The 24,112-nt window shown below is 37.7% G+C and overlaps 1 protein-coding gene across 3 annotated transcripts in view; it reads left to right on the top strand.

Moving 5' to 3' along the window:
- Nucleotides 1-24,112, top strand: part of CSTPP1 (centriolar satellite-associated tubulin polyglutamylase complex regulator 1) — a 147,650-nt gene that overhangs the window by 33,517 nt on the left and 90,021 nt on the right. Inside the window, exons 2-3 of one of the 3 annotated variants that reach the window (XM_070759936.1) lie at nt 426-528; nt 4,377-5,272. In XM_070759936.1, coding sequence (XP_070616037.1) covers nt 5,220-5,272 — 53 coding nt within the window. In that variant the 5' untranslated portion in view covers nt 426-528; nt 4,377-5,219. Of the gene's footprint in view, nt 1-425; nt 529-1,428; nt 1,476-4,376; nt 5,273-24,112 lie in introns of all 3 variants that reach the window. The other 2 variants (XM_070759944.1, XM_070759928.1) reach the window with 2 other exon arrangements.

Raw genomic sequence — 24,112 nt, 5'->3', positions numbered from 1 at the left:
AGGATGTCCACTTATCAGGATACATTTCATTAAGGTGATAATATAAGATTGTACACCTGTGGTTGTGTTCACACAGAGTTTGCCTATTTGTTTATTTATTTGACTTCTAGGTCCAGTTTGCCTGGAGGCAACTTTAGGGGGCTTATATGGTTTATTTAATAATTCACAGTCAAATAATTTGTATTAACATCAGTCATGGGTTATAATATTCAGTACCTGAATTAACACATGTTAAACCCAAACCAAGGAAACTATCTTAAAGCATACTGAAATGTGTGAACAAGGTCAATGTATATTCTTTTCAGTTCCAGGATATAAGAAGCATAACAAAAGGTTTAAGTCTTTAAATTTTTAATTGTTGGATTAACAGAAAGACACACGTGATACGACATTTACAGAATAACAAATTCTATTCTTAATTTCAGCTCAAAGACATGTCATTACTTATATGGAAGATGCAGTGAGTCAGCTACTAGAAAGCAAGGAAGATATTGGTCAATATGGCATTGCCAGATTCTTCACTGAATAGTAAGTATATTGCAATCTAATATTGCAATCTGTTAAACCCAAACCAAGGAAACTATCTTAAAGCATAGTGAAATGTGTGAACAATTATATTTTTACATAATTTTTTAGGGAGTGAACTCTATGTATACATATAATATATAAATCTACGAAAACAAATATAATATATAATTTATACCTATGTATAAATGTTAAGGACATTTCATCTTGGGGGATTAAAAGCAATTTATCCCAAGATTTTTATATGGGATAGCTTTATTCTACCTTAAGAAGATGGTCCTAAATGAACCCTGATTTCATAGTAGTATATTCAATTTAAGAAAAGCTTAGCCTAAAGAAACCATTCAACCGATTTTTAATTCCCTAGTATGAGTCTTTCCCCAGTCACGTTCCTAAATATACATTTCAGTCTATCCTCCATATTAACCTATCCAGGCTTCATGCTCTGGGGAATCCAGAGCATGATATCATGGTCTTTTGAGACTGAAGGATGCCAATGCAACATTTCAGAGAAATTAAGCACAAAATATCTAGGTGGTGTCACCAGACATTAACTGGATTCAGTTCAGTAGAAGATATATCAAATCTTATTTTATAATAATACATTAGCCAATCCAAAGTTCTGGATGTGAAAAAGACATTATATTACTGAGTTTGACAACTGATCTCATTTTATTGGTGGCCTGATATTTTTCTGATCTTCACCAATTTGCCACTTGATTTTTCCTGTTTTTGAGAACTTCTATATGTATAGAATACTGTATTGATCTTTAAGACATCATCTCCTCCTCTTTTTTCTAAAACAGCAGATTATGTGCCATTAAGTTGGTGTCCAGTCTTATCAAAGTCAGATTTTACCTATGAAGAATAGTTCATAGAAATATAAAATCTATTTTAAAATAGGTAGTATGCTGTCAGCTCTACAAGGTAGACCAATCAAGAGGCAGATGGTGAGTAAGCCTAAAACTAGTTTTAGTGAGATAGCTTCCTGAATCCCTATTTTCATACGACTTAAGCCATGTTTATCTGTTTGATGGATTGGTAATGAGTCTTCCCTCTTTCTCTCTTTTTATTTTTATTGAATAATTTTTTACAGAATAAAAATATTAAAAAGGAAATAAAGGAAAGTAAAAGAAATGAGAAAAGAACAAAGAAATTGAAAGACAAATAGAAAAACTAAATGTCTCCCAAACTTCTTTACAGCAGTTATTATGCATTTAGGTGTTATCATCTCTCCCCCTTTTTACATCATAATTCCCTTTTTCCATAAACTACATTTTGAAATCATCAATTCATAAATTACAAGTACATTTTTTCTATTTCAGCAAAACGTTCATAAAGATTTTCTAGTCATTGACAAACATAGTTAATTTTTTCTCTCTAACTCAGTAGGTCAATTTTGCTCTGCTTGTAAATTGGCTTTTTGACTTATCACTCTTTCACTTTAGGTATTTCAGAGTCTTTCTATCTTTATGTCATTACTGAGTAACAAAAATAATTGTCCATAAGTCTTTTCTACCATAGTTATTTATCCAGTATATCCAGCTAGAAAAGCAGATCTTTCCTCTCTGTATCAAGATCATAGTTTATACCAGGCTTGCACAACACATGGTACATGGATTTCATACAGCATGCCAAGCAGTCTCATGTGACTTGCCAGTGTTTTTTAAAAAGTAAGCCACTGCTGCCACTGGCCAGAAGTTTTGCTGCCAAGTATCTCCAAGCCTCACTGCCATCCACCAGCTCCAGCTAGCTGTGGAACAGCTGAACGGCACCTCAGGTATTTCTTTGCAGCCCACAAGTATTTTTAATGTGTCACTATGGCCTTTTCCCCTCAACAGATTGTACAAATCCGATCTATATTCTACATATACTTGACATACATAAAGTCACTTTCTGAGAATATTCTGCTTTAATTTTGTTTTTTTTAAAAAGGTAATCCTGATGAAATAATAAATAACAAAAAAAAACTGTTATCCAAAAAAGCTAGGACTTTTGTCTTCATGAAGAAGATTATTATTATTATTATTATTATTATTATTATTATTATTATTATTATTATTATTTATTACATTTGTATGCCGCCCCTCTCCGTAGACTCGGGGCGGCTCACAACAATAGTGGCAAAACAATGTAATACAAATCTAATAATCTAAACTAAAAACCCATAATTTAAAAACATGCACACAACACACCATACATAAACAATATAGGCCTAGGGAAGTTATTTCAGTTTCCCCATGCCTGACGGCAGAGGTGGGTTTTAAGGAGTTTATGAAAGCAAGGAGGGTGGGGCAATTCTAATCTCAGGGGGGAGCTGGTTCCAGAGGGTTGGGGCTGCCACAGAGAAGGCTCTTCCCCTGGGACCCGCCAGACGACATTGTTTAGTCGATGAGACCCGGAGAAGGCCAACTCTGTGGGACCTAATCGGTTGCTGGGATTCGTGCGGCAGAAGGCGATCCCGGAGTCATTCTGGTCCGATGCAATGAAAAACATGGGGAATACATGTTAGAAAACGTAAACCAGGCTAATTTCTGCTTGATCTTAGAAGTGGAATAATGGGAAACAGGGGGTGAGGTTTTCTCTTTTAAGTTAGGCGGTATGGGAGAGAGATCACAGTTTCTAAGAAGGACAAAGTGGGAAATGCCATGCTGTGTGTGTGTGGCACAGGTTCTTGTTGTGTGATGAACATTTCTGGAATTCCTAACATTCCTTGTGGTTCCCAGCAAAATATTTTGCCTAGGCAAAGTCAGGAAGTAGTGTGACTTCTAAAAGATTTTTGTAGAAGTCAAATCAAACCATACATTATGAAGAATTATGTGATATTTTCTTCTGCATTTTAAAAAACGAGTTAAGTAGCTGAAGGCAGGTTACAGCTGAAAACTGATATTCTTTGTTTTTCATCTCAGAATTGTTATCTGCAAGCTATGTGTTTTATTTCTGAAAAAAGAAACAGAAGCCTACACAATTCCTGAATCTTGAGCTAAATAGATTACAATGCAATTTGGACAAAGTGATCTTAAGGTGGAAAAGGTTAAGCAGCTTCTTTCTTTCCATTTTTCTTCTTTTCCAATTGTAGTCTGCCTAGGTTACTTTGCATAAACAAAGAAAGAAAAACCAAGGCATCAGGGAACTGTGTGCAGTTGGAGCCAGAATGCCTCTGTCATTTATTTATTTTATTTCTATATCTCCCATTCCTAGAAGCACTGTTGGCTAACACCACCATCGATGACCCCCCCCCCCTGTCCCAACCAATGTACAATATGAATAAAAACAACATCAAAATAATAAACATGAAAAATACAAAATAATGTACCCACCAAATTCCAGACATCATTTCCAACAAGCAATTCTCCTGTGCTAGATGGAACAAACTGGTCTTATGTATTGTCCTGAAGTCCAAATGGAAATTATGCCGGATCTCTGAGAGGAGGGAATTTGTTATTCTATAATTCTGTTACATGTATGGATGCACTGATAAAAATGCCCAGAACTTCATTGAGAGTAAAAAAATGACATTTCTTTAAAACGGTTAAGTCCAAAACCCTAAAACTACTCTGCCTTGCAGGAATTTATTTAAAGTCTGTTCCTCACCCCCTCTCCCCCATGTTGAAAATTTTCAGGTACATCTGTGATGAATCACAGATCACTTCCAAAAGTAAATCCCCAGTCATCTTCATTAGTACTATCTAGCTAGAATCCAACTCTATTTCAATCTAACTGATTGTATTTGCCAAATGCTGTGAAAATTCTTCACAGTGATCCTTCAGATGTTCTTGAATATTGTCTTTCTGGAAAAGGGAAATGACCTTATTTTTCTTTTATTATTTTTCTTTATTATTTTTTTAAAGGACTGGGAAATGAAGCAAGAGAATGAATGATTTTGGAGTTATAGGAGCCTTGAGAATTTCATGGTTCCATTAAAATCCGTGGGATCATGACATGAAAACAAACAAATGGAGCATAGGATTAACCAATCTGTTCTTAATTAAACTTAGTCACTTCTCCTTTGAGAAATTTACAATTCTGGGAAAAGCAGAAAAAAGACAATGTCCAGCAGCAAGGTGAATATAATGGTAATAAGAACATCACTAAAAGATCAGGTTGAGGACAGATCTTCATGAAGAAAATATATTTATTCTTGTAAACAGTATCAGGACCCTGATGCTCAACTCTCCTATCCCAGGATACTGTATAGTTTTCAGGCCTCTATCTAAACTTCATTCTACTTAATGTTATAAAGTGAGGAACAAATACAAGGAAGCTACACTGATGGAATCTTGTCACCCCAAATTGAATTGTCATCCATCCATCCTACTTTAAACAGTCCATGCAACAAGCTGTTCCCAAACAACTTCCAGAACAACTTTGATGACACAGAATCCAAAGCACAGCCTAACTGGAGAATCAGTATTCCAAGGCATGTCCAGTATTGGCAATTTCAATCCGGACTTCTCACTATTGGCACAAACCTTCAGATGTCCTGCCTGCTTTCACTGCTGGCCAACTATGATGCACACTGAATTAAAATATTAGAGAAACAAATAGTGAAGCAAGCAAAAATCACTATGGCACAAGTTGAAGTTGTTTGGGCCTCCAAGTGCTGTCTTACTCTCTCCTTGGCCCCTTAAGTTACCTTCTACTCGGGAAATGGCTTCTTTTTTACTAAGATGCCTTAAACCTGTAGGAAAGACATGCTTCCAGGAACTTACATATTGGCCTCAGATTCCATTCCATTCAATTACAGGTATTGCCTCTAGTAAATGGCTTTTTGTCCTTTTTCCTTTTTATTGTTGTTCCTTTTGTTTATGGTCTGCACCTCACGGTTAAGTGTGCTAGGAGGATAAAAATATCCTGAGAGGAGTTAAGGCATAGCTTACTATGGTGATGAATAAGTGGAATAAATACATTGCTTAGGTATAAAAAGACTCTTGAATATCCAGTTGAGACTATTTATTTTATTTATTTATTTATTTATTTAGTCCAATACACAATAATACACAATGACGGTTATAGAGGATATAGGAGAGAAGAAATATGAGATATAGGAGAGACTATAGGACAGGGGATGGAAGGCACTCTAGTGCGCTTATGTACGCCCCTTACTGACCTCTTAGGAATCTGGAGAGGTCAATCGTGGATAGTCTAAGGGTAAAATGTTGGGGGTTAGGGGATGATACTACCCATTGTTGTGAGCCACCCCGAGTCTACGGAGAGGGGTGGTATATAAATCTAATCTAATCTAATCTAACTACAGAGTTCGGTAATGAGTTCCACGCTTCGACAACCCGATTACTAAAGTCATATTTTTTTACAGTCAAGTTTGGAACGGTTAATATTAAGCTTGAATCTGTTGTGTACTCTTGTGTTGTTGTGGTTGAAGCTGAAGTAGTCTTTGACAGGCAGGACATTGCAGCATACGATCTTGTGGGCAATACTTAGATCATGTTTAAGGCATCGTAGTTCTAAGCTTTCAAGACCCAGGATTGTAAGTCTAATTTTGTAGGGTATTCTGTTTCGAGTGGAGGAGTGAAAGGCTCTTCTTGTGAAGTATCTTTGATCATTTTCAAGGGTGTTAAAACCTCTTCAATATGAGCAATAGATAAAGTATTTTAAAAGATTAATATTTTTGAGAAAGTACTGATAAAAGCACTCTCTTTTATTGTGCTCTCTCTTCCTATTCCAAAACCTTTTGCAGATTTCTGTTCTTATGGAAGAATACATGAACCCCCTCTTCTCCCAACTCCTTCGTTATAATAGCTTGGTCAAACAAACCAATGATTGTTTCTGGGATTGTGAGCCTGTCATAGAACATGAGCAAAAGATTGCCAGTATGCTCAGCTTTTATACAAGACTTTCTGAAAAAGGGGATCGTATTACTGTAACATTCATGATGGGAGAATATTAAATTACCAGCAAGGATAAGGGTTGTTTTTTTTAAAGACAGAATGCTCCCAAGAGTCTCTGAAAAGTTTTTGCTAGAGAGGAGTCATGCTGAGATGGTACTCTAATCATTTTTTTTTATTTTGGAAACTGTAGCAGGATATGTCATTATTTCAATAGGTTTTGATGAGGGAGTTATAAATAAGAAAATAAGAATGTCTGCGGCATGATTTTTTTTTAAATGACCTTTTCTTCTTTCGAAAGTTTATCTGCAAGGGGATCTTCCATTACATTACCATTAGGTTTGTCCAGAATCCCTTTTCAAAGTAGTTTTCAACCTTCCAAGAAGAAAGACCAAGTTGGACAAAATGGAACATGTTAATGTAAGATAGAGATTCTGGCATGTGTTCACATGTGTCCTATTTACTATGACATTATGGCAACTTGGTAGAAGCCTGGTCTTTTTGCTGGATTTGAGCATCTTGGGTAGCAATTACTAGATGTGCCAATAGGCTTTTGCTACTTAATTGGCAAAACCCAATGCTAAAAACTCTTTATTAATATTGCGATGAGGAATAGGTTCAGAAACTGAATACTAAAAGAATCTTGTTTCTGCGTCTTGTGAAACAGAAATAGTTCTTAACACATCAACAATTTCTATGTAATGTAACTTGCACAATGAGATTAATAGAATAGATTTCCAAATCTAGGGCATCTCCTTCTTAAGAAGAAATGTGATTTTTTTAAAAACACGTATTTATTTTGTGACTGTTTAATTTCCTACGCAGAAAGTTGACTTGAGGTTTGGCGGGGTAGTGGTGGTGGTGTGCGGAGGAGGAAGACTAAACAGCAGCATTATCTTTTCATCTGTGAGTGAAAAAATAAACTACTGGAGCTTGTTTTTTGTCATTATTAAATCCATTCAATAAGCTTTGGAAAATTTGGTTCAAATTTTCATGAGCTAAATGACCTAATAAACGTATAGTTTCAAATTAATATTTGTGTTATGACTTCCACATTCAGGCTATGTATTTCTATCTCTTTCTTTTAATATCTTATATTTGAAGTTCATTTCTTTTCTCTACCGGCTTAGGATAATAGAATTATAAGGTTAGAAGGAGCCTTGGAAATCTTTTAATCCCCGCACCCAAGTCAGAAGGCCACATACCATCTTGGACAAATGGTTGTCCAATCTTTTCTTGAAAACCTCCAGTGATGGAGCACCCACAATTATGGGAGGCTAAGTATTCCACTACTTAATAGCTCTCATTGTCAGGAAATCTCTCCTTATTACTAGGTTAGATCTTTGACAAGCTTCCACTCATAACCTCTAATATACTACAGGTGCTATGGAGAATAAATCAATGCCTTTTTGGGTAGCAGCCCTTCAAGTACTGGAGTTATCAAGTTTCACCCCAGACTTTTTTTAAGGCTAAACATATCTAACTCCTTTGGTTTCGTAGGATTTAGCCTCCAGTTCTTCATTGGATTTAGCCTCCAGGCTCCTTTGTTGCTCTTCTCCGCATCCTTTTCTAGGGCCTCAGCATATTTTTTGTATTGTGGTGAACAAAATGGACTCAATATTCCAAATACAGCCTTACCAAGTTACCAGTGCAGCATAAAATAGTATTATTGCTTCTCTTGATTTCAATGCTATCCCTCTATTGATGCAGCCCAAGAACCCATTACCATTTTTGGCAGCTGCAGCATACTGCTGACTCACAGGTAAGCAGTAGTCCAACAGGCCACTAAATCCCTCCATAGGCTTTAGAGCCAGATACCTATCTACCTTAAGTCTGCTTTCTGAAGTGTTAGCAATTCCCTCCCAGTTTGCGTCATCCACCAATTTGATGACTGCTCCTTCAATCCTTTCCATCTAAAACATTTGTAGAGATGCTGAAGAGCATTTGGTCAAGGCAGAACCTTGAGGAACTCCATTGCATACATCCCTTCACATAGACCTGTTTCCATTAAGGATCACATTCTGAGTGACTATCCTTAATAGAATTACTACAAGGATTTTAACAAGACAGACTAACAGTAACAGAGTTGGAAGGGACCTTGGAGTCATCTAGTCCACCCCCCTGCTCGTGCAGGAGACCTATACCAGGGATTCAAACAGCCAAACTGCCAACCTTTCTGATCGACAAGCTCAGTGTCTTAGCAACTGAGCCACCTAGTGTTGTGGTTAGCTCTGGCCCTGCTCCTGCCCCAAGGACTGTGGATGTGGGGGAGACATCCACATGCTGCCAGCCTGTTTTGCCCCTGGTGGAATCTGCTGATGAAGGCTCCTCTGACCAAGTAGACATGAGTGACAGGGAGGAGGAGAGTGTGGCAGACAGCTCAGAAGGAGATCAATTATCTAGCTCCTCCTTGGATTCAGAACAAGAGTTAATGATACAGCCACGCATGTGGAGAGCGATGCATAGGCAACAACAACTGAGAGATTATTATCAAAGAAAATGAGGCCACCTGTGGTTGGGTGGGGCTGTGGTAATTAGTGAGGCTGCTATAAACAGCAGCCTGTGGGTTTGGCCATTGTGGAGGATTATCTGATCCTTGTGTTTCATGACTGCTTTACTGACTTTGACTTTTTGTGTGCTGATTTTTCCCTGCTTTGAAACTAAACCAGAGCAAAGTGTGTTTCACTTTGTGAAAGAAGAAGGACTGTGAATTGCCTCACAGCTGCAAGCTAAGTATCACAGAACTGATAAGGGACTTGTACAAATTACCAGTTTGTTTGGAGATGAGTGCTCTTGGCTATACCAAAAGAGGGCTTGGTTTAAGTGAATTTTTATTATAAAGAACATTGTTTTGAATTTTCAAACGTGTGTGTGTCTGAAATTTGTACCTGTGAATTTTGGGGAGGATTCTACCAGAGAGCCCGACAGAACACCTAGTATAGGGTCAAGATGACAGCATTGACTCCAACACCAGCTGACTACAAAAAACCAGTGATAAATGCATGGCTGCTGCAACCCTCACCCTGGCTGTGTGGTGATATTTTCAACTGGCAACTTCCCCTGGGATTCTTTGTGGCTGGTTACTGACAAGTCTTCCAGGTTAATCTTAGAAATACTGAAAAGGAGAAGACCTTGGCATGTAGTTTTATCCCTGTGATATAGAGAATGAAACAACATTCTGAGATTTATACTCAAGAAATTGTTGTTGCATTGATCTAAGTTGTAGAAGGTTTTCCAGTTTATTCAAAACTTGCAGACTTTGAGTGGGGATTGAATTAGAGAAGCCAGAGGCAGACTACTTGATCTGCCAATTGGTTAGCATTTTTTGGGGTGGTGGTGGTGGTGGTGGGTTTTTTAAAATTGTTTTGCTAAGCAATCTGAAATCCAGCTTCAGAAATATATTGGAGTTAGCTTGGCTGTTATATCAAATGAGAATTAAAGCCACTGATTTCACAATTTAAAATATTCTGATAGAATATCAATGTCTTCAGCCTCTGAAAGTCAATGCTTGGGAGTCAATGGTAAAAAAAAAAAATCTACTGAATGTTTAGTTGCTTTCTTAGTAATTGGTAGCCAGTAACACTGAACCGTAATTATATTCTATTCCTTTCTCCACTCGGGCTTTCCTTTCTGCTGATGAAGTGTGACGAAGATTCCACTTCAGTATAGAATAAAGGTCTGCATGTTGACATTTTCTCAACAGCATGCTCTCAGGACCCACTTATTTTTGCTCAGTGAGCCAAAGCTGGTTTTCTATTCCCTGAGAATGAATAGGAAAAAAGGCATATAAGGAAGAATAATTAAATATTCAGTAAGATGCATTGCTTGAATATTTAATCTGTTTATAATTTTCCTTACTCAATACATGTAATTTTCCTTACAACTTACAAAGTAAATGAGATTTATTGACCTAAATCTTAAATTTTCTTACAAGGAATTAACTTGCTGCTTCCTCAGATTTTTCTAAGGAAGATTCCATCAGGCTGCAACAAAGGACTGAAAACTGGCAGACTCAGCTGTTACTCACCTTGAACTGTTTTCATTTTAGATATTTATTCTTTCCAACTACAAATTGGTTCCTTAGTTTGCTTTTTTCATCCTTCTCCAATTCTGGGTTTTTTTTTAGATCTTTTATAACATATGGCTATGAGTGGAAACTCTTTTAGAATGTTAACTCTTGAATTATGTAATCAGTTCTTGGAGACTTTTCAGCAGGGATGGGTTCCTCCCGTTTTGGACAGAATCACCCAAACCAGTAGCGACCCGCTGGTGATATCACAATGTCGTCATGGATCTGGTTCGATCGGTGCCAGTCCGTGGGCGCCGCCATCTTTTTTTGGGGGGGGGGAATGTTTTCCAAATGTTTTACTATTTGGAAAGTTTTTATTTATTTATTTATTTATTATTTAGATTTGTATGCCGCCCCTCTCCGAAGACTCGGGGCGGCTCACAACAAGATATAACAAATCATAAATAATTCAAATAACTTTAAAATATTTAAAGATTTAAAAGGAACCCTCTGCTGCTGCTTGAAAAAGGGACCTCCTGCCTGCCCCCAGGTTTACACTTACCTTTATTCCTTCGCCTGAAGCACAGCTGATCAGCTCCTCAGCTCTGTTTCAGGCTGATTATAACTACTGAGCATGCATGGAAACAGAATTGCACAAGGGGCCGCACGCACCTGCGGAAAACATTGTGATGCGAACCGGTGGTGAAGGTAAGTGGAACCCACCCCTGCTTTTCAGCTGAACAGCAGTGTTAAATGCTGAACTTTATGAAGATATATTCAGATCAGCTCTTTTTGTTGGCAAAAAATGAAATAGGAAATACATTTTAGGCACTTTTGCATGACTTTTATTATTAGCAAGTAGAAGAAGTGTAAAACTCTTTTTTACACATTATTATTGAGTGGAAGAAGTGTAAAATTCTTTCTCAATATGTAATCTGTTGCTAAGAGTTAAATGATAATCATCGATGAATGAAAAACAATTGTGGATATAGTAATAATGATAAAACAGGCATGGTATTTACTGTATCAATTCATCTGCACAAATTCTAAACTTGTGGGGAACCTGTTTGGATTTTTAGCAGCTTTTAGAGAATTGAAAATTTTGTTCGCTTTGATAGAGTTGTCTGTTTTTTGAAATTATTTGGATTTCTGGGCCACCCTTCTGGGTCATCCTTCTCCATAGACTCAGGGCGGCTTACAAAACAAGAATAAATTCAGATTAGAACATGTAAGAAACCCAAATGTTAAAACTCATCTAAATCTAATCCAAAAGCCCCAATTTTTTTTAAAAAAACAATCATCCAAATTCATTCCATCATAATCATCACGGCCAATTCTCCATATTCCCCCAGTATTTCCATTAACCTACATTCAGATTGTAGTGGTTTCTCAATTATAAATGCTAAGTCATCTGCAAATGTTTTCAATTTAAAGCTTTGTTTTTTGACTTTTTTGAATAAACCTTTAATTTGACAATCTGCTCTGATTTTCCTTGTTAAAACCTCCAATGATAACATAAATAATAGAGGAGTTAATGGGCATCCTTGTTGTGCACCTTTTTAAATGTAAAAACTATCGGTTGTTTCCCCATTAATGATTATTTTGCTGAATAAATTGTTTTAAACATTTTTATAAAGTTCTCTCCAAATTACATATAGCTTAGTTGGCTGAGCATGAAGTCCCATTTGATATTATCAAATGCCCTTTTGCACGTCTAGAAAAATGAATGCCTTTTCGTTATGGACTTCATAGTATTCTAGAACAGTGATTTTCAACCTTTTTTGAGCCGTGGCACATTTTTTACATTTACGAAACCCTGGGGCACATGGAGCGGGGGGGAGGGGGGCTAAAAAAAGTTTGGACAAGAAAATTCTCTCTCTCTCTTCCTCCCCTTCGCTCTATTTCTTTCTCCCTCCCTCTTTCTCTCCCTTCCTTCCTCTTTCTTTCTCTCTCTCCATCCCTTTCTTTCTCTTCCTTCCTCTCTTTTTCTCTCTTTCTCTCTCCCTCTCTACATCCCTGTCTTTCTCTCTCTCTCCTTCCCTCCCTCTTTCCTTCTCTCTGTCTTGCTTTCTTTCTCCCTCTCTTTCTCTCTCTGTCTTGCTTTCTTTCTCTCTTGTTCTCTTTCTCTCTCGCTCGCTCTTTCTCTCTCTTTCTTTCTTTCTCTTTCTCTCTTGCTTTCTCTCTCTCTCTTGCTTTCTTTCTCTCTTGCTTTCTCTCTCTCTTGCTTTCTTTCTTTCTGAGCTTCGCGGCACACCTGACCATGTCTCGCGGCACACTGGTTGAAAAACACTGTTCTAGAATACTGTATCTAAAATTATCCTGATATTATTTCTTATGTTTTTTAGGCAGAAAGCCATTTTGATCTACGTGTATCAGTTCTACCAAATATTTTTTCAATCTGTTAGCCATTATACACGAAAATTTTATAATCTGAGTTTAAAAGGGATATAGGTCTATAATTTTTTATATGTGCCAAATCAGTATTATCTTTGGGGATCAGAGTTATTATTGTTTTTCCCAGGATGGTGGAATTTTCACATTATTTAACTCTTCATTGTATATCTAATAATCTTGGGCTTAGGCTATCTTGAAAATTCTTATATAACTCAACCAATAAACCATCCAGGCCGGGTGCTTGGTTGTTTTTTGTGTCTTAATTGCATCGGAAATCTCTAAGGGGGTTATTTCTGTATTTAACATTGTTTGAATCTCTGGTGCGACTGTCAGCAGTTCAGATTTTTGTAAATATTGTAAAATGTTACGGTTATTATTTCTTTCTGTATCGTTGTATAATTTCTTATCAAATTTGAATGCTATACATTTTCCCCCCCGTTTATTGTATATTACAAAAACTTTTCTGTTGCAGTACTAATAGTCCTTGATTTGCAACTGGCCATTTAGTGATCATTTGAAGTTCTAATAGCTTCCTCATGGTCACCTAACTGCATTTTGGGCTCTTGAGAACTGGCACATTGTGTAGATGCTTACAGTGTGCCTATATGCTGAATAAAATTTTAAGACATCTTCAGGGGTATGTAACTTTTTAGTTTTTGAAGGCTCCATTCTCTAATATTATCACATAATTACCATATTTTTCGGAGTATAAAACACACCTTCCCCCCCAAAAGAGACTGAAAATTCAGATGCATCTTATATTCTGAATGCAGCTTTTTTTCGAAGCTTCCTCCCCACAGCCCTAACTAGATGCTAAGGATCTTCCCAGCTCTTATCTTGCAGGTTCTTTCATTGTTACTGTCTATGAAGAATGTTTTCCAAGCCCTAAGTCTTTGGAGAGTTTTTTTCATTGCTTTAATTTGCTCCAAGTAAGTTTCTTTCCAGCGCTAACCAGGTGCTAGTGATGTTCCCAGTTCTTACCGCTTGCAAGCTCTTTCATTGTTACTCTCTGCTAAGAATGTTTTCCAACCCCTGTCTTTGCATGGTTTTTTCCATTGCTCTAACTTGCTCCAAATATTTTTTTCCAGCCCTAGCCAGGTGCTAACAATGTTCCCAGTTCTACCGGCTTGCAAGGTCTTTCATTGTTATTCTCTGGGAAGAATGTTTTCCAAGCCCTAAATCTTTGCAGTTTTTTTTCATTGCTCTACTTGCTCAAAATTTTTCTTTCCAGTCCTAACCAGGTTCTAACAATGTTCCCAGCTCTTATGGTTTGCAAGCTCTTTCATTGTTACTCTCTCTAAATAAGGTTTTTTTTAAAGCTCTAACCAGGGGCTAAAATAATATGCTGAAACTGACCAGACTAAGAATGCTAGCCAGATGAATATCTGGTAAGCAGATTCTTTTCCCTATTTTCCTCCCTAAAAACTAAGGTGTGTCTTAAACTTCGGTGCTTTTATATTCCGAAAAATACGGTAATCAAATTATAGTGATTTTTTAAAAAAGAACCTCTTTAAGTTCTAAACATTTTCTGAAGTGTAGCAAATGCATGCTATGATAAATGAAGAAGAATATGTGGTCACAATGCAGCAGAGAGTGAAAATGTATAAATTTTGTTTTCAAAACCATTGCAAGTAGGATGCTTGGCTGCATAGCTAGAGGTATAACAAGCAGGAAGAGGGAGATTATGATCCCACTATATAGAATGCTGGTGAGACCACATTTGGAATACTGTGTTCAGTTCTGGAGACCTCACCTACAAAAAGATATTGACAAAATTGAACGGGTCCAAAGACGGGCTACAAGAATGGTGGAAGGTCTTAAGCATAAAACGTATCAGGAAAGACTTAATGAACTCAATCTGTATAGTCTGGAGGACAGAAGGAAAAGGGGGGACATGATCGAAACATTTAAATATATTAAAGGGTTAAATAAGGTCCAGGAGGGAAGTGTTTTTAATAGGAAAGTGAACACAAGAACAAGGGGACACAATCTGAAGTTAGTTGGGGGAAAGATCAAAAGCAACATGAGAAAATATTATTTTACTGAAAGAGTAGTAGATCCTTGGAACAAACTTCCAGCAGATGTGGTAGATAAATCCACAGTAACTGAATTTAAACATGCCTGGGATAAACATATATCCATCCTAAGATAAAATACAGAAAATAGTATAAGGGCAGACTAGATGGACCATGAGGTCTTTTTCTGCCATCAGACTTCTATGTTTCTATGTTTCTATGTTTCTATTTTGTAATTCTGGTCAATTTTCAGTGCAAAAGTAAATGGCAGTACAGTATACTGAAAACTCATTACATCCTTATATTTTACCTTGGGGAGAAATAAATAAATGTGATAACCGTCACAATGTAATGCACAATGCCTGTGGGCTTTGCCTAAAGAATTCATGATTACCAGTATTCCTATTTACTCTTCCATATACCCATTTTTCCCACAAGGATTTTGCATTGCCGCGTAACATAGTTATTGCGTCTTTCTCTGCAGAAGAAAAATATTGTAGCAGAATCTACCTTGGGGAAATCTATCCATTTGTATTGCATTACAACCTAGTGGTAGTGGATCATAACAGATTGCAGCTGATCGTATGGTTCATGTTTCACCTATAAAATGATACAATACTTTATTTTTCCTTGGGTCACTTATTGGAAAGAAAACCAAGACATTTTACTACGTCCCTGTTAATAGTTTCCCCCCACTAACCTTTGAGAGAAATTCAGACAAGGATTTGCTCTCACAATCCAAGTCTGAGTTAACGCTATCTTCATTCTTTGCTAGAGAGTGGTGGGGGTGTAGAGGAACAGGGGAAATTGAAGCATGAAGCTTCAGAGGCTCAGTTTACCTTTGGAGTGAATAATAGTGTATGTGTGTGTGTATTGGGGGGGGGTGTTTCTCACTTAGTAGTCAGTGAAGCTTTGGCCACAGTGACATTAAAAAGCAATTTGATACTCTTGAGAATGTAATGTAATGTAATTTAGGCTCTGATCATAAGATTATCTTCCAGAGTTTTCCTACAGTAAAGTTTCAGTTGTGAGAATAATGTAGAGGCTGGATGTCTATGTTAGTTATACAGCACTGCAGTGATAACATATATATGGAATACCATGCAACACTCAAACACTGATTCTTAATTTTGCTGTGAACTACTTTTTCCTTTCCTTGAGCTATCTCCAAGCATTTCTCCATGGCTACTTAGCCCATTATGAGATAGGCCTGCAGTCTTCCAGCATACTGAATTTCCCAACTCATAACTCTAAAATGCTTTATTCCAGAGTAGAAAGAGTGCACGATATGTGGCCTATTATATCCATATCAGTTTGCTTATCCTTTTCAAGCAGCCATTGTTTTTTAATAGGGTTTTGCCTGGCAGGGGTAGTACTTAAATCCTGCCATGTAAGAATGGCCAGCTTGAGTTACAGCTGGCTGTACTATGCTGTTCTGATCAAAGGATTCCTGCTTTTTTAAAACTTTCTTTTCCCCTTTGTTTCTTTTCCTCTTTGTTTTCATATATAGTGGCCCATAATTCAACACAGCAAAATCTTGCAACCTTTGATTTGAAAGATCAAGGTATTAAGTAATTGACCTAGTTTCCTGTTGCTTCTTTGACCTATTAGAAAGACGGTAAGAAAGAAACTAAAATAAGTTTTTGAGCCATAGTCTACACCAGCCTCTTTCTGTCTAGTGCTGTCCAGATATTTTAAGATTAGAGCCCCCAAGATTTTTAGCTAACGCGGTCAATGTAAAAGATTATAATATTTTTGCTTGAATTTTGAAAAATGGCTTGTATCTGCTGAAACTTAAAATAGTATTTATCAAACTGGAAGATAGGAAAAAACATCAGTAGTGAGGCCCATGTTGGTTACTGTTGCTAAACCCCATGTCTTCATTGTGGCTCATTAGACTTAGAATAGGGAGACACAGCATGTGGTACTTCAGATGTTGCTGAATTATAATTCCCAGGGACCCTATGAAACATGGCCAGAGATGAGGAATTGTGCAAAGCTACTTATCCATTCACTCTACTGTCAACTAAAAGGAGGAATGAGATCAAATATGTTTGCACGGAGGTCCCCAAATGTGAATAGTGTTCACTTTGGTAAGCATGTCTTTTAACCTGTTGACTGCATCCAGTGTTATGTTGTACTTTAGAAGCAATGGTACTTACCGTGTTTCCAAATACATTTTTTCTTTTTTCTTAAACTTCCCAAGACAGTTGAAGTTGCTGGAGACTTAATAAAACACTGGGAATTAGATTCCATTTCTTTCCCAAAATGTGATCAGGCAGACCTGGCAGCAACAATGGGTTCTTAAAAGCTACCAAATATGAGGGCATACCATCCTGACAACATGAGGCTGTGTTCCAGATTTGAACACTAAATAGTATAGGCATATTAAGCAGGTCTGAGATAAAACTGTACGAACTTGGCAGTGAGCCTAGGGGCTTCATGCTGTGTATATAAGTGAACAAAAAGACCATATAGAAGAAGCAATTATTCTTTACACAAGAGTGGGGTTTTTTTAGGATTCGGCAAACCTTTCAGTTACAGTCAGTAAGATATGTGTGGACAGTTTGATGATTAGAAACAGTGCATGGGCATGTGGTATTATTCTTGCTTACATTTTGCTTTCTACTTCTCCTTTGATATTGAGTGGCATGAAACAGTTTTGTAAGGAAGTAGTTGTATGTCTTTTCCCCAATATTCTCATCAGAAACATAGAAATTGACGGCAGAAAAAGACCTCATGGTCCATCTCTGCCCTTATACTATTCCCTGTATTTTACCTTAGGATGGATATATGTTTATCCCAGGCATGTTTAAATTCAGTTACTTAAAGATTAAAGATGTTAGAACCATCTCAGGTAGATTCCCCCCAATTTACTGGAGAAAAAGAATTGTGGGGAGGTATAATAGAATGATATTTGTTGGATTCTGTGGTGGAGGGAATAAGAGGAGGCAGGTTATATGATATATTTGCTGCCTTGAATTATTTGCAAAAATAATAAAACAAACAAATAAACAAATATTATGTTATTATAGCCAGTCTCAGTGATCTGATATACTTGATATGCTGACAACTATCAAGTAATGCTTTTCTTGAACACAATTAATATTAATCAGTACAGATAGTCCTTACTTAGAACTACTTATTTACCGACCATTTGAAGTTATGACACTGAAAAAAAGTGACTAATAATTGGTCCTTGCCCCTGTGATTATCATAACATCCTCACAATAGTTATATGATCAAAATTTGGACACTTGGCAATCGACAAGAATTTTCAATGGTTGCAGTATTAAAAAATGAGATGTATTCTTGTCTTTGCACGTAATGTGAACCTGTTTTTTTTAAGAAAACCCATTCAAATCACACACCTTTAATCTGATGAAATGTCCTGCATTGCCTTCCATTGAAAGCCAGACATGGTACCTACTCACAGAATGAATCTATTTGAAAGCATTTACTGCCCTTTCCTGGAACAGAAGGTTCTCTTATTTCAATAAAGGAGAATAATTGTAGGTCAGGGTTGAAATGAGGGATTCTTGGTGCTCTCTGAGCTAGTTTGTTTTCTTGAAGATGTTTCATTACCCAAACTAGGTTATCTTATCTGCACACATTTTTTCAATTCCTACTTTTCAGGAGGCATAGTTAATCCAATGTTGTGGTTGGTTTCTATTAAAAATTAGCATGGCATCCTATGATTTTTTTTCTTTGTTTGAAAAAGCCCAAAGGTTTTCTAAGTGTTCTTTAAAAGATTTATGTATTTTTGGCACACTGGCTGAATATAATTATACTGGAGACAATGCTCAATTGAGTCTGGGCTCAGAGCAGTAGCACCTGAGTTCGAATAGTCCCATGACATTCCTGTTGGAAAAAATGGGCTTTATAATTGCTGAATCCTGCTCCATCTATTCTTGGTGTGTGTGTGTTCACATGACTGTCTTGCTAACATAGAGTGAGTATGCTGCAAGGCACGTCTTTCCCATTCTTGGCACACTAAGAAGATTCCTGTCTGGTTTGGCTTCTGTGGAGCATGTAAAGGCAAGGTTTCTAAGTACAAACATTTTTTTTGCTGATGCCCGCAGTCCTCTAAACCCCTTTTAAAAATTGTGAAGTTACCCTGGTTTCGGTCTCCTATCCAACCACCCCCGCTTAACAGAGTTTCTCACTTCTGTAATGTGAAAGGTGACTATTACTATTAAAGAGACCACCCATAAGTCCGACAAAACCTCTGAGTGAAACACTAGTGCTTGAAGTATGTTAGGGTACTAATGAGGACTTTAGTTTTGTTAGTGCAAGTAGACAAGTCAGGAATTGTGTCCATGGTAACTCCAATTGATATGTTAATTTGCCTATCCCTCCTTAATGGTTTGAAGGGAGCAGGTCTTCAGCAAAATTTGATGTAATGATTGCCATTCTTTCTTTTTAAGGGGACATACCTGTAGGCAATCATGCATAATACTCATTAAGGAAAATGGAAAGTAGTTAAATATGATGGCACTGAGCCACACAGTAACAAATCTCATTTCTGCCTAGTACTGTGCAAATCTATTTCATGTGGTAAGTTTGTGATTCAGTATGTCATATAAAGACAGAACATTGTATTAATGGGACAAAGCATGGTTCAATTAATCTTTTATTTAAATATTTCTGTTTGTTTATTTGTGTCCTGCCTTTGTTATTTTTACAAATATCTCAAGGAAGAGAATGTAACTACATGGAGAGATATATGCAGTGGAGCACCCCCAAGGCTCTGTTTTAGGCCCAGTACTCTTCAACATCTTCATCAATGAGTTGGATGAGGGGATAGATGGGGAACTTATCAAATTTGCAGATAACACCGAACTGGCAGGAATAGCCAACATTCCAGAAGATACGTGCAAAATACAGAACGATCCTGACAAACTTGAACAGTGGCGCTATCTAACAAAATGAAATTCAATGGTGAAAAAAGTAAGGTTCTACATTTAGGCAAGAAAAACAAAATGCACGGGTACAGTATATATGATACATTGCTGAACAGTAGTAACTGTGAGAGGGATCTTGGACTCCTAATGGACAACCATTTAAATATGAGCCAGCAATGTGCAGTACCTGCCAAAAAAGCCAACACCGTTCTAGGCTGCATTAACAGAGGGATAGAATCAAGATCAGGCAAAGTGTTAATACCACTTTATAAGGCCTTGGTAAGGCCACACTTGGAATACTGCATTCAGTTTTGGTCTCCACTATGTAAAAAGGATATTGAGACTTTAGAAAAAGTGCAGAGAAGAGCAACAAAGATGATTATGGGACTGGAGGCTAAAACATATGAAGAATGGTTGCAGGAAATGGGTGTGTCTAGTTTAATGAAAAGAAGGACCAGGGGAGACATGAGAGCAGTGTTCAAGTATCTCAGGGGTTGCCACAAAGAAGAAGGAGTCAGCCTATTCTCCAAGGCACCTGAGGGTAAAACAAGAAGCAATGGGTGGAAACTAAACACGGAGAGAAGTAACTTAGAACTAAGGAGAAATTTCCTGAGAGTCAGAATGGTTGATCAGTGGAACAACTTGCCTCCAGAAGTTGTGAATACCCCAACAGTGGAAGTTTTTTAGCAGATGTTGGATAACTATCTGTCTGAGGGTTTCCTGCCCAAGCAGGGGGTTGGTCTAGAAATCCTTCAAGGTCCCTTCCAACTCTGTTGTTGTTGTTGTTGTTGTTGTAATATCCAACATAACTTCCTCCTTATATTTTCCTCACAACAGCAACACTGGGAGGTGGGTTGGGCTGAGAGAGTGATTGGCCCAAAGCTGACTTTCATGTCTAGACATGACTTGAACTCACTTTCTAGGTGGTGACTAGTGATGGGCGAACCCAACGGTGTTGGGGTTCGGCAAGTTCGGATGAACTTTACGCAAAATTCGGCCGAACCTGAATCGAACTTGAACTCGAATCCAAAACATGTTTATTTTCACGTGAAAGTACCGCCCTTTTCTTGCAGCGCTGCTGCGGTGTCTTTTTTCGTAAAAATAACAATGTTTATTTTTACGTGAAGACCTCCCTTTGAAGGAGCTGGGGAATCCCTCCCACGAAGAGATTCCGGGGGCGGAGCTTTGACGTCACCGGCAGGTTGCTAAGGATGCCAAGGTGATCACTTCCTGGATTCCATGGAATCCAGGAAGTGATCACCTTGGCGTCCTTAGCAACCTGCCGGTGACATCAAAGCTCCGAACGCCGAACATGACCCCGAACTTTGCCCAAAGTTTGAAAAAAATTCGGGTTCATGTTCGGCATACCGAACACTGCAAAATTCGGTACGGACCCGAATTGTGCAGGTTCGGTTCGCCCTTCACTAGTGGTGACTTAACCATTAAAGCAAACTGGCTCTATATAACTCACAATTTTTATAGATAATTAATAGTCTTTAGGAAATTTTTAGATGTTAAAAAACTATGTTAGAAATCATTTGCTTTCTGTAAAAAAACATATAACTTTATTATACTTTCTTTAATTGAAATGCTTTCTATCTGAATACTGTATTTTCAAATATTTCAAGAACTTTTTGTGGGGTGATGTGTTTGAATCAGTATTGACTCCTAGCAGGGGTGGGTTGTGCATTCTTTTGCTGCTGGTTTGCTCAGGGTTGTGCATTTGCACAGCAATCAAGAAATAGCTTCTGCACATGCACAGAAGCCAAATCCAAAATGGCAATGCCCATGGAGACACTGACAGAACCGGCTCCGTGATGTCACTGCCAAGTTACCAACGGTTCTAAAGAACCAGTTAGAACTGGTAGGAACCTACATCTGACTTCTAGTAACTGCTTGGACAAGTCACTGCAGTTTTCTTGCCAAAATTTCAGAAATGGTTTGCCATTGCCTCCTTCCTAGGATTGAAATAGTTTGACTGGCTCAAAGACACCCAGATGACTTTGTGCCTAAGCTGGAACTAGAACTCGCAATCACTTAGTTTCTAATCTGGAGCCTTTAATCAACATACCAAATTAACTCTCTATATTCAGTTTAATAATATGTTATTAAATTTAAACCTGAAATTGGACCAGGAAAACTCTGCTATGTGTTGTGGTTAGCTCTTGTGGTTGCCCCCCCCCCCGGTGGAATCTGCTGATGAAGGCTCCTCTGACCAAGATGATATGAGTGACAGGGAGGAGGAGAGTGTGGCAGACAGCTCAGAAGGAGATCAATTATCTAGCTCCTCCTTGGATTCAGAACAAGAGTTAATGATACAGCCAGGCATGCTGAGAGCGATGCATAGGCAACAACAACTGAGAGATTATTATCAAAGAAAATGAGGCCACCTGTGGTTGGGTGGGGCTGTGGTAATTAGGCTGCTATAAATAGCAGCCTGTGGGTTTGGCCATTGTGGAGGATTATCTGATCATTGTGTTTTGTGACTGCTTTACTGACTTTGACCTTTTGTGTGCTGATTTTCCCCGCTTTGAAACTAAACCAGAGCAAAGTGTTTCACTTTGTGAAAGAAGAAGGACTGTGAATTGCCTCACAGCTGCAAGCTAAGTATCACAGAACTGGTAAGGGACTTGTACAAATTACCAGTTTGTTTGGAGACAAGTGCTCTTTGCTATACCAAAAGAGGGCTTAGTTTAAGGGACTTTTCATTATAAAGAACATTGTTTTGAATTTTCAAACGTGTGTGTGTCTGAAATTTGTACCTGTGAATTTTTGGGAGACATCTACCAGAGAGCCCGACAGTATGGTGCAGGATATATATAATTCAGATTATCCTAAATTGGTGTCCTTCAGATACGCAGAGCTTCAACCTTCCAACTCCTGGGGAATTATGGATAGGGATGTTTAGCGCACTTAGCTACAGAAAGATTTCATTAGATCCCCTACTGAGGTTCTTCATATTGTTTCTTGATTTCTTCCCATAGACCCCTCCTAACACGAAGTAGCCAAATGTTTAGGTTCAGACACATCCTGGTATTATGTTATTTTAGTTCTTCAGTTTGCCAGTCAGGTAGACTTAGAATATGTCCATGTCCAATAAGCATGACAAAATAAATAAATGAGACATTGGTCTTACCTGATACATTCCTTCTCAGAGAGATAGATATAGCATCCAGGAATGGGTTAAAAAAATGGGCTCAGTTTCCCACAACTTTGTCTTAAAAACAATCCTCTCAGCTTTATATATGATTGGAACCAAGTAGGGAGGAGTTCATCGAATCAAAGTCTGTCCTGGTTAATTGAAAATGGAAATGAAATCTTCTTGCAACCACACCAAAGGAGAAGGGAGTGGGAAAGTCTCACACCCAAAACTCATTCGCATCAGAGTGAATCATAATTTAGTGTTACTTTCATGCTAATGTAATATGTTGCATAAAAGGCCAAGATACACTAGATATTAGAAGTCTACACATTAAAATGCCTGGGTTTTGATATGTAAAAAAAGCAGACCAAGATAAACAACTTCCATTTTGTTTCCATCTTTAATATAACATATAAGTTATACAAGTCAATTGAAAAAAAAAAAGGCTGAAATGGTTTAGGGGGAAAATAACAATAAAAACATACAATAACATGATAGCATAAGTGTTCATTTGTTCATTTGTATTGGCAGTTCTGTGTTAGCAAATACTTCAGAAGAAAAGGATTTAGGGGTAGTGATTTCTGACAGTCTCAAAATGGGTGAACAGTGCAGTCAGGCGGTAGGGAAAGCAAGTAGGATGCTTGGCTGCATAGCTAGAGGTATAACAAGCAGGAAGAGGGAGATTATGATCCCGCTATATAGAATGCTGGTGAGACCACATTTGGAATACTGTGTTCAGTTCTGGAGACCTCACCTACAAAAAGATATTGACAAACTTGAACGGGTCCAAAGACGGGCTACAAGAATGGTGGAAGGTCTTAAGCATAAAACGTATCAGGAAAGACTTCATGAACTCAATCTGTATAGTCTGGAGGACAGAAGGGAAAGGGGGGACATGATCGAAACATTTAAATATATTAAAGGGTTAAATAAGGTCCAGGAGGGAAGAGTTTTTAATAGGAAAATGAACACAAGAACAAGGGGACACAATCTGAAGTTAGTTGGGGGAAAGATCAAAAGCAACATGAGAAAATACTATTTTACTGAAAGAGTAGTAGATCCTTGGAACAAACTTCCAGCAGACGTGGTAGATAAATCCACAGTAACTGAATTTCCATCCTAGGATAAAATACAGAAAATAGTATAAGGGCAGACTAGATGGATCATGAGGTCTTTTTCTGCCGTCAGACTTCTATGTTTGTATGTTTCATCTCTTGTTATAACTGGGGATATGGCTGTGTTCAGAATTAAGCAATCATATTCCAATTGATGGAAAA

The sequence above is a fragment of the Erythrolamprus reginae genome, chromosome 1 (genome assembly GCF_031021105.1).
Source record: "Erythrolamprus reginae isolate rEryReg1 chromosome 1, rEryReg1.hap1, whole genome shotgun sequence".
Taxonomy (NCBI): domain Eukaryota; kingdom Metazoa; phylum Chordata; class Lepidosauria; order Squamata; family Dipsadidae; genus Erythrolamprus; species Erythrolamprus reginae.
This window is presented reverse-complemented; position numbering and strand designations above follow the sequence as displayed.